The following is a 14,268-nucleotide window of genomic DNA, read 5'->3' on the forward strand; positions in this document are numbered from 1 at the left end:
TGTATTTTGTGTCCCTCTCTGAGCTCATGTGATGTCCGAGTGAAGGTAAACAGCACCATCTGTGAGGCCGTAATTACGCTGCCATTTTACAGCACAGCCAGGAGGCAGCATGCAGGCCCAGGTGTTCTCTGTGCTGGAGCTGTGTTGGAGCTGTGCATCGCTATACTCTTGAACCCGCCCAAACGTACACAATGAGGCACTGCACACACACACACTAATGCGCACACATGAGCAGGCACCTTGAATCCAAGCTCAGTTAACCTTACAAGAGAAACACTGAATGGTTTTATATTCAATTTTTTTTTTTTTACAGCAGACATTTTGACATGTCGCAGTAGGAGAAGCACAGATGTAAATACTAAAATGAATGATGGCTGAATTCCATTTAGCTGCTTCAGTTTCAGGGTCCTGGTGTTGTTTTCCCTGGCTCACTGTCACACTGTCATAGTTTACTGGGACACTTGAATAGAACAGAGCCAGCGTTAATGTTATTAGTAACACCTCTGCTTCTCTCACTGTGACGAGTTAAAACGTCTGCTGTGATAAAGGTCCAAGGCTGTGTCCAAAATCACTCATTGTTTACTAGTGCATTATATTTACTCTCCTCCTTTTTATTATAGTGTCTGAATTCTGAGTGTAAATTTTATTCACTATGTCGTTCCATCAAATTTCCCACAACAGAGTGAAAAAAGAATGTTCTGATTTTCTGCTGATATTCCCACAATGCAACACTCCACATTTTATGGATGCAAAAATTACGACAATATTGTATAATATTGAGTGTCTGTTATACTGGGAGCAGTGAGGGATTTTCCATACTGTGAATTTGCTATTTTGGTTCATTGAATAAACATGACTGTCCGTCCTGTGAGAGAGATCCCTCCTCTGCTGCCCTTCCTGATTGTTACCTCTGCCATAATCCCTATAAAAAGATATGTATGCAGAATCTGTAGGAAACTAGACAAGATTTTGGCATCGGAAGTGTTCTGGTTTCCATCTGTAGTCCAAGTAGTATCGACCTTTTATGTATGAGCAGCAGGTAAACAGTCGGAACGTAAAAATGCAGGCTCGGAACCCATCGGCTATTGTCTGACGATGATTAGCTTTTTGAAAAAGTTTACTGCATTCATATATCTGTTTATAGAGATTAGCTGAAATGACCCGTGCATGGAGGAAGAATTCTTGGTCCAGGTATTTGCTGGCTACACCGTCACCGTAACCCCCAAAATATTTGCTGCTACCTGTAGAGGCTTATCGTCGACAGATGATAGCCGATGGATTCCGAGATTGCCTCCGCCAAGGAGACAATGTTTTTCATTTGGTTTTTGTCTGTTTGACATTATGATTACGGAGAAACTACTTGCCTAGTTTATATGAAACTTGGTGGAAGGTTGTAGCATGGTCTAAACTTTAGAGCAGATCTGAGTCATGGGGCGGATACACAAATTATTTTTCATTTTTGTTAACATTTCCAGGCAGGGCATTTCGCCATGATGAAATAAGCGCCATACATCTGAAAACCCATCAAATGGTAGTAGCATTCAATAGTGACAAAACAGCTAGTTGTAGAAATTCAATGACTTTATTGGCATCCACACTCACAGGTACCAATAATCCTGTGTGGTAGCCTAAACATATAGCAGCACAAATCTCATACAGAAAGCAGTCGTTTAATCATGGACGCTTGTTTCATGGGAGAACTAGCACTACCAGAACTGTAACAGCACTTTTTTCTTAAGCTAAGGGTCTTGAGTGAATGTCTGTCAAATGGAAATGTAAATACACACATAGCATGCAGCTAAATACACTCTCACATCCAAATGTGAATTGTCTGAAACTCCACCAGAGATATTAAGGAAATATAGATGAATGGACTATCAGGCCTTGGCGGAGTTCCACGCTCTCCAAATGCTCTTCTGAATCTTCATTTTTCCCTGTTAATGGGTTTACTTGGGGAGTTTTTCCATATCCGAATGAAGGTCTAAAGGGTCAGACAGACATTGAACATCCATGGAAATCTGTGGTCACATCGATGCAGTTCTCTTCGCAGTACCATCGACGGTCTGCATCAGTGCCTAGCAGTAAATGGGAGGGATGGGAGGTGACTGTCTTTGGGTGAATGTGAAACTAAGAAGAAGCTGCTGGGTCTGGAGTGAATGTCTGTTGGATATCCAACTTTAAACTAACTGTGGTGAGGCGGCTGCGGCTGGCTTGACCGCAGTTTTTTGGACTAGATTGGAATGTGTCACAAAAAATAAGTTCCACGTGTGTGTCATGGACATACGTGGAAGAAGACGTTTTCGTCAGTGGAATCTCACAAACAAGCGCACGGAAACTTTGAATTCTCTTTAGGGTGTTGTATACTGTACACAGAATGTAAAGCGCCTGGAGGCAGATTTGTGATTTGTGATATTAGGCAGTATAAATAAAGTTGCCTTGACTGTTGAGTGAGTGAATACTCGCCCAGATGATTTTGGACACAACCTACAACTAAAAATCTTACTGGTGCTTAAATCATTAGTCAGTTCATCAATTTGTCAATCAAAAGATTATTAACATCATATTTTGACAATTAATGATGTGTAGAAGTCATTTATCAAGCAAACACATTTTCTGGTTCAAGCTTTTCAGATGTCGGGATTTGCTTCTTTTTTTTTTTCTTTTTTTTTTTTTCTCCAGCCTTGTAAGACTGTCCTGATGATGTTAGCTCAACGTTCTGTTTCGCTCTTTGTATAAATCTGGCCCATGCTGCCGCCTCAAACACTTTCAGGAGGCGGGAGCACTAACCTTGACAGAAAAACTCCTTCACCTAGTCAGTGAAACAAAACACCAGGAACGTCTTCATCACCAACGACGTCAGTTGAAAAATCAAGTTTTTGCTAAATCCAGTTGGAGGAGCAGCGAAAAACATCTTTTCCTGAGAGAAACTCCATGAATGCACACTCTTGTTCATATTTAATTGTTGTCATTGACTCTATTTCTGCAATAACTTCACTTATTGCTGGATTTACTCTATTAAGGAGCAGAAGCCGCCATAACTGTTCTGTAAGCTGCATTTTATGTCATCAACTACAACACAGTCTCTGATTAGCTGCTTACGTTATTAACTACAGTGCATATTCCCAATTGGCCCCGATTGGATTTTAATTTCTGGAAAGTGTTTAGGGTGGCAGACTGATGCAGAGAACGAAACAGAACGTTGAGCTCACGTCATCAGGATGGTCGCACCAGGCCAGCTTTTCTCTGCTTCATATCATCAGAAATGGAATATTTTGGGGGTTTGGAATTGAACAAAACATGCAGCCCTGACAAACCTCAGGTAATCAGGACTGGCATCTTCAAGTTTCCTGGACAGTGGCACTGCCAAGGGGTGGCCAGCAGGGCCACAGCCACCCTGATCGAATCACTGGGCCCCCCTCATGAAAATAATTAGAGGCCTGTGTGTGGTGTTTTTAAACTACAGTCGACTTGTTCCCAGTAAATGTTTGCCATCAGTGTATTAAATTAAAGCTGTGTATCTGCCTTCATAAAGAAAAGGACAACCAGCCTATTTAAAGAATAATTAACCACCTAACATACAGATACATAACATTGTTGTGTAACTCAAAATGTTAACTGCACCAGTATTAGTCTATGTACTCCAGATAATTAGTAATATTAACTGTGAAATAAAAAAACAAAGTATATCAGTATGCAATTCCTTAACTCTCACAATGTTGTCAACTAGTTTATATGCTTGGCTTTTGTTTTGTTTTTTGTAGGGTTAGGGTTTTCAGTGACCTCATCTGGCCACCCCTATGAAAAATATCGGGAGTGCCTTAAGTTACTTAATTAAACATGTTTATTGATGATGATAATTGTCAGCTGCAGCCCTAAATTCTACCCTGTTAATGTAATATACAAATTTAGAGCTTTGAATGCAAACGTGTGTGACACACCAGACACACTCGCGCTCCCTTGTCACCATATCCACCAAAATGTCAAATTATGTTTCACTCCAGTTATACCAAAGAACAGTGCAGAGCAAAAAGAATAAAACATAGAGATTGTCTGTGACGCTGTACTGATAAATGATTTCTGCTTCATGTTGCTCAGATTGTTACCACAGGGCTACAGTTAATATTATTAGCTTCAGTTTTCTAATTTACTCGGAAAGAGGTTCAGCTTCTGCCAACACCTTCTTCCTCTCAGAGGATCCTAGCTGCTTGTGTCTCCTTCATCAATATGGCGAAGGATGGTAGTCAAGACAGGGACGTATTGCAGGAGATGCTGCCTCAGTGGGTGATGTACACCGAGCCTGCAGGCAGCAGCTAACGATCCCAAAGGTGATAGAGATATCCGATCGACAGGCTGATAATGAGACAGAGAGGGAGCGAGTGTGAGAGGAGGGTTCAGTGGGAACTCTTGTAAAACAGGATAAGGATGCGGCCGTCCTCGCTTGACTTTTCACTCCTGAAAAAATCAACATGGCAGCAGCTCATGTATTTTTAGATGCCCTTTTTACGCAGTGCTTTGGTCGCGCACACGGCATGCAGTGAATGATAAGAATTTAAGAACGAAAGTGGCAATTGCTTTTGCAGTGTCACACCAATGTGTGGTGATAGGGAACACACACACACAAAAAAAAAAAGGCTCGGAAACAGAAACGCGGCAGGAAGTAATGATGATGGCTGCTTCGAGTAAAAGCTCAAGGGCCTCGTTTCACGGACCGTATTTTTTAATTTGTTTTCCTACTCATCGATTGCACTGCAATACACTGCAACAGAGCAGATCCAACTGCAGTGCTGTGTTTTACTGTGGCTGTGTGGGTGTAAGTCTTTTTTTAAGAGTGAGAAGCAGAGAAAAGAGAGAGAGAGAGAGGAGGAGGAGATACAGTTTACTGCTACATTTCTGAGCATGTGTAAAAGCAAACTGTAAAGTGTAAATGCAGCTTTTTCTATCTGGAAAACTCTAACCTAAATCTGAAGTCGTTTGGTTGTTTATTACGCAGAATTAGAAGCAAAACTAAGCCCAAAAAAACCCCCAAAGAGACAAGGATGATGAAACCCCGGTGGCAGAAATCTAGTGGCCATTTGCATCCGAGTGTTGCCTCTATAAGGAAGAAAGTGGCGTCATTTGTTTGAGTGCAAGCAGATACTTTTTGCGTGAGACAATAGTCAGCCAGCTGAGAAAGTTCCCCTCTGGTTACAGCTTCAAAATTAAGTGAGGATAGTTGAATATTAACCCCCCAACCTCAGCCACCATGGCCCCCAGTACAGGCTGTGGCCTTTCAGACCACCGACGACCTTTTGGCTGACCTTCTCACTATGCAGAGTCCATACAGCGTGCTGTGACACATCTATGGAGTCATGTTCAGATGTAAGCGCTGGGTGACATGCTGCTGGTGCTTGTCATGTTTCCCACTTGAGATGGTAGTGGAAATGAAATATTTTCCTATAGTTAAGATGCCACCTGAAGGATTTAGTCGGTGGATGCTGCTGACTGCTTTTTGGCCTCACAGTGGAATTACTGTCAGCGTTATTGATTCTCACCACGAGTTTGTGTTTAAAGTGCTGCACTAGATTCATTAAATGGACTACCCCCCTTCTGTCCCTCCAGGACTACACCTTGACGATGTACTTCCAGCAAGCGTGGCGGGACAAGCGCCTGTCGTACTCTGAGATCGCCTACAACCTGACTCTGGATAACCGGGTGGCGGATCAGCTGTGGGTCCCTGACACCTACTTCCTGAATGACAAGAAGTCCTTCGTTCATGGTGTCACGGTCAAAAACAGGATGATCCGTCTCCACCCGGACGGCACGGTGCTTTATGGACTCAGGTAAGCCTTTTACAACTGCCCTTCCTGTCGCATCATGACTATTAGTGGATTGATCAGGAGGCATAATGAAGTAATGTGACTGTATCAGACGCTTTGTGTCTGACTGAGTCTCTTTAATGAACTTTGGATTTAAACCATTGTGGCTCTTTCCTGCTCAGCTTGACAACATACAGTCAAAGGATCTTTTTTCTTGTGTTTTTTCTTTACAACTTGGGTCTTATTTTTGTGGTTTTGCCATCATTATTATCAGTAATAATAATATTCTGATCACCAACTTAACAGCTGAGATCTTGGAACGCAGCAACATTGCTAAAAATAGAAACATGAGCAGTCAAGAGAAGATAAAAAAATCATCAGGTTAGCTAAACAGCTAAATTATTACCCAGGCATCCATCACAGTTAAATGACTGGACATCTGTACTCACAATATCCTAGCTGTGAGGGAACACAGTTTTCCAGCACAATGAGGGACACTTATAGACATTTTGGTGTGCTAGACTCAAAAACAAAAGTGATTTAAGATCCGGGGATTGCAACCTGCAGGTTTCAGACCGCCCAGGGGGTTGCAAGGTAATTCTGACATGATTAACAAGATTGGAAAGAAGATACAACAAGGTAAGGCGAGTTTATTTGTGTAGCACCTTTCAACAGGAAAGTATTTAGCTTATGACATAAAATGCAGCAAGACAACGTATAAAAGAAACACACAGCAATATAAAGAGACACACATGAACAGGATTTAAGGAGGAAGCTAAAAATAAGATAAAATTGATTACAATAGATCAAACAAGGGAAGGAAATTACAGTTCAGTTATATACAGTGCATATCAATAAATAGTCCTATTTTGTTTTCTTTCTTTTGGCACTGTGTCCATGATTTTAGTAGCTTCCTCTGGTATGCATGCTGCTTACAGTCAGAAATTAGTAAAACACAGGCAGAGAGAAGAGTCTCTGTAGATATTGGGTCATAAGTGATGATCACTTTTATATAGGTCTATATTTTTTATTTTATTTAAGAAAACCCTGCATATATCTTTAAGAAAATGCAGTGGCAAACATAAAAGTTTGGTACATTTATTTAAAAGAACAATAAGGGATTATTCAGCCCAGCTGTTAGAAGAAAATGCACAAATGCAAATCACAGATATGTTTCATTTGCACGTTTCATACGCATCATGACGTAATATCTAAGCAAGACTAACAACGCTTATTTTTTGGTGACCCTTTGCGTCGTCTCCAACAGTGTTTGTGGCACTGACCCTGGGTATTTTGACAAACCCACTGGCCAGGGACATAAATATAGACAGTGCAAAAAAAAAGCAAACTATGTAAATTTTTCTTATATTTTGTCTGTTTTCTTCAGAAATACTGAATAATTTTATCTCTTTGGAACGTCTAACAACTGAAATGTGAGGAGACCATCATGTTTTAGTTACAGTACACGGACATATGCGAGTGTTTGGACAATGGTTGGAAGCCAGCATTTTATTATTAAACTGCCTGTCACCGTGTTTCCAGATCTCAGCAATGTTTTCATATCTGAAAGACCTTATGGCCAAGACTATGAGAATAAGACCTGCGTTGTAAGAAAGAGAAATCATCCTTTCACAGCTGTGTACAGGAAAAGGTTTACGCCTCCATGTTTTAGCCTTTCACATCCCCTGATGATCATCAATATCAATAATTGATCGGCTGTGATCAATAATGAAGCAGGGTGGTGCAAACAGCCGAACTGAGTGTGATTGTGCAGGATGGTTCAGCCCGTCTACAAGACGTCTCTTTGTGGTGTTGGACTGTGATGCCTCTGAGGAGACTGTCATCCATAATTGATAACTCATAATCAATAATGTAGCAGTTCAATACAAACACTGAATCTGTATTTGTACTGATGCTGCGTATTTGACTTCACAGGCTAGCCCAGCGCGTCCATCACTGTGCTGCTGCCTCCTCTGATCTGTCGCCTCCTCTTCATATGTGTGTGTGCAAATGATCTCAGATTAGTGTCTGTATTTAAAAGATGAGATTATTGTTGCTAATTCAAGATGTTGCAGCGTTCAGTCATTCTCCCTCTCTACACTCAGATGCCCTTCTTGTGCAAAGACTGCTTAAAAAATTTAAGTATCTGCACTGCACCAGATTATTCATCGCTACATTTTGTTTCAGCAGTCGAGAAATGTAATTTATAACGCTCTGACTCAATTATATAAGCCCAAACACATATTTTTGCATAACAGTCAAACAGCAATTGAGGCTAGGAGAAGGCTGTTGTGAATTTGAGGGTGTGCGTGCAGCAGAGAGATGTGGTTGTTACCTCAGATACGTTGTCCTTGTCAGTGCCGGTGCCTCCCGGCTCCTCCATTATTTGGTTCGTGGGTTTAGTCCAGGTTTTATTTGATGCTAGCAAGTCCAGACACAAGCTTCTGTCAGAGTCAGCCCGGCCAGATGCCTGTGCACTGTGAGCACGCTGACACATACCTGTAGAGACGGGCCGGCTGGTTGCAGCAGCAGGGCTTTAGTGGATGTGGAGGGGATGGCTAACTGAGAGGAGGCTCAGAGTCCTCGACGGGAAAACAGGTCTTATGTGAAAACACATCCTGCCAGGGTGTCTTAGGGCACGACTGTGTCATTATCTGTCTGCTTATTCATTAATTTTAGCTCTTATCGTCAGTGTAAAGGTCAACAGTGGTGGAACAAGGATTTAAATCCTTTAGTTAAGTAAAGCTGCAATACCACAATGTAAAAATACTCTGTTACAACCAGAAGTCCTGCAGTAAAATGTTCTCTCATTGTGCTGCAGAATGACCTCTGTGAGAATTATAAATATTATATAATTTAATTCTTTTTACTGATGCATAAACATGTAAGCAGCCTTTTATTGATGTGTATGATCAGTGTGGTGCTATAGTTATCTACTTTACATACTGCATATAAAAAAAACATGCAACACATTTTATAAATTAATCATCTGTTTTGTTTGCGGAATCATCATATGTAAATTAATCACAGTAAATACAGCTGTTAAATACATATGGTGCAGTAATGAGCACAATATTTTCCTCTGAGATGTAATGGAGTGTAAAGTAGCCCAAAATAGAAGTACTAAAAATTGTAATAAAGTGCGGTACTTGCTTTCCATCACCAAAGGTCAGTCTTTGTTAGACTATTTCATTTGAAGCAAAAGAAATCTTACTTTTTTTGTCTTATTAAATGCATTTGTCAGCCTTAATAATGTTATAGTGATGTCATCAGGGTGTTCTTAATTTAGGCTTTGAGACAACTCAGCTGATGTTTGGTGTTTTACCTCTGACTGTTGAAACTGGATGTAGCCTATGTTATTCCAGAAGAAGAAAAGCGGATCCATTGTGTTGTTTAACGATACAGAAAATGGGCTCCATTTGGTTTTCTACTGTCCTTTCTGTTGTGAACTGTGCAGTTCTTTGTTTGGTAAGTTAAAAATAGATGCTCAAAGACTGAGGTGACTATTCATATATGAAACATCTAAAGAAGCCTGGGAGAAGAGAGAGAAAAGCTCTTTATTGAAATAATCTGAAAATATCTGGTAGTTCATTACATGAAGATGCCATTTGGGATTTTGTGTTTGTTTTATTTTTATTTTGTGCTTCTTTTCTTTTCCACATGTGCTGTATGTGTAGGACTAGATGATGTGTAAAGCATAATGGTGTCTTGTAATCACATGCAGGATGGGCCAACTAGGCATAACACAAAATAATTTAATAATAACATAAATAACATGTAACAAAAATCCTGTGTGTCAAACTTGGGCCATGGAGTTTGAAAACATGGTGTTTTTATGCAGAACGGAAGGTCCAATGAAAAGATGGTGCCCAGATGCATCATGGGAAATGTAGGAGGCAGTGGTTTTAGAGGTTCATCCATGCTAAAGACAAAAAGGCAGGATGTGTTGACCCTCTGTTGCTTAGATTTGAACCACTCTTCCTTAAATTAGTGTCTCTTGAGTCACCTTATCTTTATGTGAGTGTAATATTAAATTACTGGTGTACACCTTTATTGTCAAAGAGTCGAGACCTAGACACCCATACACCTTGAAAAATACAATAAATACTTAATAATAACTTGTATATTCTTGTCCAACTCTACTCAGTATAAACACCTTCTGCACTCCAAAACCAAACATCTATTAAAGATGTACAAACAGCTCACATGGGAATGTAATATATGACATATATGCCCCTAAACAAGAGTCATGTTGCCACATGTTACCTGTATTATTATCACATACATACATCCTCTGGACATATGAACATAAAAGTTCAACACATACATGAAATACCCATAGTAAAATTTGTATATGTACATATATTAAAATAACTATATGATGACTTTCTATACGGTATTGTATGTTGCAATCATATATGTAAACAATATATATTTAATTTACACATGCAAGTTTACAAAAACTACATATATGAAAAATACCGTGTGCTTGCATATGTTTTTTAAATTATTTTTTCACACACATGTCTATTTTTTATAGTTACATATATAATATGAACATATATTGATAGGCTATGGGATGTATATATGTACGTAACTTATATGTCTACAATATAAGCATATATTATATATATATATGTGCATATATAAAAAATATCATTATAATTATTTTTTATACATACATGTTTTTAACCTATAAAATGTATGTGTGCATTTACATACATATTAATATATGTATTAAAAAAATTATATACGTGACATATATGTGGTGATAAATGCATTATACATCCATAAACATATTTGTACGGGCTTGTCATATACGTCCATATAGAAAATTGTTCCAAATTCTAACAGGTTTCATATATAGTTTATACATATATGTTTCCACGTCATATGCACATATATTTTACATATGGAAATTCAATATATGTACATGCATTTTCAGAATACAGTTGGTAATATCTTTTTGAAATTATGCACCAGTGTGTTACGGATCAATTCTCCTGCAACATCAAATTGCTCGTTTGCTTTTTTGAGACCTCTAACACTAGTAAATATGTCACGCCATAAGATGTGATGTTGTCTGACTAAATCCTTGCATAATAAGCGGTAAAAGTAAACATATTATTGGCCTCAAAGGTGAGCGTGGATTTGTGCTAAACTAACTGAATTTAGCTAACACCGCACCTGGGGAACACCAGTAGATTAGAGTGTTGTTTAGTTTGCAGGAGGCATTAGATGTCTGTGTGTGAGTCTGTGTGTAGGATCTGTGTCTGTGGGTGGATGTGTGCAAGTGGGCGAATGTTATTTTTGGGGTGCATGCAGAGGAGGAAGGGTGAGGGTGTTGTTTACTCCTTATTCCCTGGATATAGAGTGCATCCCAATCCTGCCAAATCCCAGTCTTCAATTACCAGGAGGAGCAGAAAATTACAACAGTGCTCCCAACTGTCACTTTAGAGCTCTGGTTGACTCTCGGGGAGAGGCAGTCTGATCTAATTACCCAGCCCCTGAAAAGGCTCAGCCAATAACACAGATACCGCCCAGGCTGCGAGAAAAGAAACACACACACAAAACAGAAAACACACACACACACACACAAACTCCCACTTAGCCTTTCATTTTATGCAGGAAAGGAGGAAAGACCAAAGACGTTCGGTACATGACTCCCAATGCATGTCGCTCAAAAATCATAGGGAGGGATTGAGAAAGGAGGGAGAGCCAGAGTGAAAGAAAGAGACATGAAGGTCAGACTTCATTCAAAATGGAGAAATTATTAGGATTCTCCCTCCTCCCTCCCTCTCCTCTCCTCCCCCTCCGTCCTCTCTGTCTCTCTGTGAATATTGTAACTCCTTTTGTTAGAGGACATATCCTTGTGCTATGGAGACTGACGTCCTCTTTTGTCTGGGCGAGGAGTGTTCCACTCTGCAGCTCAATAGATGACATCGCATGGCCAGGAGGAGAAAGCTGCTGAGTGGTGGAAGAGAGGGATTTAAATAAGCCTTTTTTTGTCTGTCAATACCATCAATATGAGCTTAGCATTGCCTTCAAAGTTATCCATCTCTCTCTCAAACTATTAATCAGGCAGGGTGCTTTGCATGTTGTATGTGTTTTGGATGTGCCTGTACTTTGAAATTAAGAAACCTCTGCTTTGATTTGGCATGCTCTGGCACACGCTGGACTCTTTTTGTTTCCACTGCAGACATTTTATTTTCAAATTTGGCAACAGTGCCTGAGCAGGGAGAGACAATCCTGCGTGCCATGTTTCCTCAGCTCAACACAGCTCTCTATCCAAAATGGAGGAAGCTTCTCCATCTTAATTTAACTTCTAACTCCATTACAATGCCCATGCAATAATACGTCAGTTTAATCAAGGGATGTGCAGGTTTGCAACCTGCTTGCAAAAAAAAAAAAAATCTATCTCTTTCTGCATTTGCTCTCTGCTGTGACGCTCCCTCGAAATGAGATTCTGTCTGGGAATTCGTGGTGGTTGTGTTATGTCCGTAAACAAGGTCATTTGGAATAAAGGTGCACAGGCTGCCTTAGGGGGGGTCCACACACACACAAACACACACACACACACACACACACACACACACACACACACAACTGTGAGGGAACATGCACAGAAGAAAAAAACAAAACAGCCTTTTTTTAGAGCTCCGTGTCCTATTAGCTCCGACGCAGAGCAAATGTAGCGTGTTTGAATCTGCGTGATCTGTTAGAGCGTGGCCTCTCCTCCGGCAGGTTGGGATGAGAGAGAGGGACCGGCCCTGATGTTGATGAAGAGCAAACAAGCTTGTGCTTCATGATCGCTGCTGCTGCTGCTGCTGCTGCAGAGGTTCACGGCAGACTCTCGCTGCAGCGGAGATGACGAGGAGGAGGAGGAGAGGCGAAGACGGTGAGGGAATCCTGCAGAGAAATCCTCATCTCTCTCTCCTCCTCCCTCGTTATAAGCTGTTTATTAATTGTTAACGTGGGTATTGGACATGCTGGCGAGGCCAGGAGATGCAGGAGCAGCTCTTGATCATTGATGCAGAGTCTCAGACAAAAAAAGCTTCGAGACTTCTGCTGATGATGTAGGTGGGCTATAAATAGGCTGTTATTTTTACCCCTGCCATTTTGGCCTCATTTCCACTTTTCCCCTGCGCTTCCTCTACCACCGTGATGATTTAGTGGTGGTAATGGTGATGATGGTGAGTGATGAGTGGCTGGCTGGTGAGCACAACATCCCAGTAAGTTGTGGCCATAAAAGGGGTAAACTAGGACAGATATAAGACTCCTGTGTTAATCCCCCAGTGCACCATGGCCCTGCTAACTGGCTCTTACATAAGAGCCCAGAGAGCAAGAAAAAGGAGGCAGAGAGAGCGAGACAGAGAGCCTGAGTGTGTGTGAAGGAGAGAGAAAGACTGCGCGTCTCTACAGCTCAAAAAATGAAATCCTAAACTTGCCAAGCTGGGCCCAGGGGAGCTGCAAGTCTTATGTAGACGGATTTCAAATAAACTTTTGCTCTTAATTATTAAAGACAAAGCACTCTTCAAGATAAGTTTGTAGTTATGATGAAGTTAAGAGAGGAAGGATATTGTGATTTAGTTCTTATGCTGAGCAGAGAACAGTAAAGAAATGTTTCTAGAATATGCACAGTCACAAAATAAAAATTATATATTTAAAAAATTTGAAATGAAATATATATACAGTACAGGCCAAAAGTTTGGACACACCTTCTCATTCAATGCGTTTTCTTTATTTTCATGACTATTTACATTGTAGATTCTCACTGAAGGCATCAAAACTATGAATGAACACATGTGGAGTTATGTACTTAACAAAAAAAGGTGAAATAACTGAAAACATGTTTTATATTCTAGTTTCTTCAAAATAGACACCCTCTGCTCTGATTACTGCTTTGCACACTCTTGGCATTCTCTCCATGAGCTTCAAGAGGTAGTCACCTGAAATGGTTTCCACTTCACAGGTGTGCCTTATCAGGGTTAATTAGTGGAATTTCTTGCTTTATCAATGGGGTTGGGACCATCAGTTGTGTTGTGCAGAAGTCAGGTTAATACACAACTGACAGCCCTATTGGACAACTGTTAAAATTCATATTATGGCAAGAACCAATCAGCTAACTAAAGAAAAACAAGTGGCCATCATTACTTTAAGAAATGAAGGTCAGTCAGTCCGGAAAATTGCAAAAACTTTAAATGTGTCCCCAAGTGGAGTTGCAAAAACCATCAAGCGCTACAACGAAACTGGCACACATGAGGACCGACCCAGGAAAGGAAGACCAAGAGTCACCTCTGCTTCTGAGGATAAGTTCATCCGAGTCACCAGCCTCAGAAATCGCAAGTTAACAGCAGCTCAGATCAGAGACCAGATGAATGCCACACAGAGTTCTAGCAGCAGACCCATCTCTAGAACAACTGTTAAGAGGAGACTGCGCGAATCAGGCCTTCATGGTCAAATAGCTGCTAGG

At 40.5% G+C, this 14,268-nt stretch overlaps 1 protein-coding gene across 2 annotated transcripts in view; it reads left to right on the forward strand.

The window, feature by feature from the left end:
* The window catches only part of gabrb2a (gamma-aminobutyric acid type A receptor subunit beta2a), a 47,973-nt gene that overhangs the window by 13,341 nt on the left and 20,364 nt on the right, over window positions 1-14,268 (forward strand). For both annotated transcript variants that reach the window (XM_033632985.2, XM_033632986.2), the window contains exon 4: window positions 5,599-5,819. In XM_033632985.2, the coding sequence (XP_033488876.1) occupies window positions 5,599-5,819 (221 nt within the window). The remainder of the gene's footprint in view (window positions 1-5,598; window positions 5,820-14,268) is intronic.

Source organism: Epinephelus lanceolatus, chromosome 7 (assembly GCF_041903045.1).
Source record: "Epinephelus lanceolatus isolate andai-2023 chromosome 7, ASM4190304v1, whole genome shotgun sequence".
NCBI classification, from domain to species: domain Eukaryota; kingdom Metazoa; phylum Chordata; class Actinopteri; order Perciformes; family Serranidae; genus Epinephelus; species Epinephelus lanceolatus.